This window comes from Monopterus albus, unplaced genomic scaffold (genome assembly GCF_001952655.1).
Source record: "Monopterus albus unplaced genomic scaffold, M_albus_1.0 scaffold142.1, whole genome shotgun sequence".
Classification (NCBI taxonomy): domain Eukaryota; kingdom Metazoa; phylum Chordata; class Actinopteri; order Synbranchiformes; family Synbranchidae; genus Monopterus; species Monopterus albus.
In genome coordinates, this window is record NW_018128022.1 from 898,130 (window position 1) to 900,609 (window position 2,480).

At 42.1% G+C, this 2,480-nt stretch overlaps 1 protein-coding gene across 2 annotated transcripts in view; it reads left to right on the plus strand.

Annotated features, from left to right (window-relative positions):
* The window catches only part of LOC109968095 (interleukin-1 receptor type 1-like), a 29,201-nt gene that overhangs the window by 2,603 nt on the left and 24,118 nt on the right, over nt 1–2,480 (plus strand). The window contains exon 1 of one of the 2 annotated variants that reach the window (XM_020614117.1): nt 380–543. The exons of the other annotated variant lie outside the window; for it this stretch is intronic. Within the exon in view, the coding sequence (XP_020469773.1) occupies nt 513–543 (31 nt within the window). The 5' untranslated portion in view covers nt 380–512. Of the gene's footprint in view, nt 1–379; nt 544–2,480 lie in introns of those variants that run through there. 2 annotated transcript variants of the gene reach the window in all.

Below are 2,480 nucleotides of genomic sequence, written 5' to 3' on the forward strand. Positions count from 1 at the left end.
CATAGCAGTAGTCAAAACATGAAGCAAATCAATGTGTGAATGTGTGTGTCTGTTGATTAAATGGTGTGTAGCTAAAAACATTCTCACGACCTCTAGTACATGTCGTGACTTAAACATAAGAACATATTATGGCTAAGGCTACAGTTATACACGTCGTAATAATAATATTAAACACCCTGTCTGCTGACAGTCATCAACTCTTCTCTCTAGTTATCCTTGACCAGATGTACCCTGTAGAAACTCATAAGCATGCCTAAGCATTTAACAGTCTAACTAGACATCCTATCTCCACTAAACATTTCTAATACATAAAGTATCTATCCAATATCTATCTGACTAAAAATAGCTAACAACGGACAGTACTGTTTTCCAGCTCATCTGGTGGGTTTCTACAGTATTCCCAGGCCAGGTGAGATGATCTCTCCTGCACGTTCTGGGTCTACCCAAGGGTTTTCTGCCAGTTGGATGTGCCCAGAAAGTCTCCAAAGGCAGGTGCGCTAGAGGCTTTCCGGATGTCTGAGCTCCACATCCTATCTCTAAGTGGTAAGTCCAGCCACCTTGAGAAGGAAACTCATTTCAGCTTCTTGTATGGAATTTCCCCATTGTGGGATCAATAAAGTCCTACCTACATACCTACCTACCTTGTGTTAGATTTTACCCAAATTCTTTTATTGAAAGCGCGAGAAGTGAAGACAGGAGAGGATGGTTTAAAATCAACAGAAAGTTTACTCAAAGTCTGGGCACAGGTGAAGTTTTACAGCGCTGGGGTCAGAGCGACAGAGCTCCCACAGGAATTCCATTCTCTGAACCCTGAGTTACGTGTTTACATTGAATTTATTTCCTTGGGCTAGGCCCACCCTGGACAGAGGTACAACATTTCACACTTCATAATCCTATTGGTCATTTGGTGTGAGTAGGTCAACCCCTGCCTGTGCCTGCTTGCTGAAATGTGATCTAAACCAGGTGTGTGTGCATTTCTCAGGTGGCAGCTTGATCTTGATCAGTGAACACTGAACAATGGGTGGTCTGGGCTGCAGGCCCCCTGTGTGTGTGATGCTAAGTATGCTAAACTGGCCAGGTGGTCGTCTCAGGTTGTAGGCCCCCAGGCTCTGCAAGACACCACATGACAAAGCAGAACTTGGAATAAGCTAAGCGGGTCTAAGTGAAGGTGCAAAACAGGCCAACAGGTCTTTGTTAAAATGTAAAATAGGCAGTCTGGTTACCTGAAGGTACAAACACTATGTCTCTACAAAATTTGCAGAACACAGTTCCAAAGTTTCACTCAGCCATCAATACAGTTTTAATATGTATAAGCAAGGAAAATAAAGGTATGAAAAGTAACTAAAAGAAAATAAAGAACTGAAAAGCAACTAAAGGAAACTAAAGTTATGAAAAGTAACTAAAGCTTTTAAAGTAACTAGAGCCTATAAGAATCAAATCTTACACTTGTATTCACAATCTTATTTATTTGGACAGTTAGCCACAGCTCATGGCCATAGATGAGGGCTGGAGCGTAAAGTACCTTTGCTTGTGAACAAAACCCCAAGATACCTAAACTCCTTCACCTGGGGCAGCAACTCACTGCCAACCCAGAAGCATTCCACCATTTTCCGGCAGAGCAGCATGGCTTCAGAGTTGGTGGTGCAAACTTTCATCCCCTCCGCTTCACACTTGGCTGCAAACTGGGGCAGAGGTCACACTCTGATGAAGCCAACAAAACCACATCATCCACAAAAAGCAGAGGAGCTGCAATTCTGAGGTCCCCAACCCAGACACTTTCCTCCCCCCATTTGCACCTTGAGATCCTGTCTATGAAAATCACAGACAGGGACAACCCTGATGTGAACCAACACCAACTATGAATGCGTTTGACTTATTGCTGATTATGTGTACACTGGTTATACAAGGACTGGATGGCTTGTACCAACAACCCCAGTGCCCTATACGCCGAAAGTACCTCTTAAAAGATTTCACAAAGGGCCCAGTCATAGGCCTTCTCCAAGTCCACAAAGCACATGTGGACTGGATGGGCAAACTCCCAAGATCCTTCAGGTAACCCTGCAAGAGTAAAGAGCTGGTCCACTGTTCCACGACTAGGATGGTATCCGCGGTTTGATAATTTTTTAATTTTTATTTTTTAAAACTAACCGCTCCTTCATAACTCTGTGAATGTTGTTGAAATCTTTGTAGCTTAAAATCTCAACTAAATTCTTACAACTTGTTAGGTATTTTTAGTCAGATAGATATTGGATAGATACTTTATGTATTAGAAATGTTTAGTGGAGATAGGATGTCTAGTTAGACTGTTAAATGCTTAGGCCTGCTTATGAGTTTCTGCAGGGTATTTCTGGTCAAGAATACCAGAGAGAAGAGTTGATGACTGTCAGCAGACAGGGTGTTTAATATTATTATTATGACATGTATAACTGTAGCCTTAGCCATAATATGTTCTTATGTTTAAGTCACGACATGTTACTAGA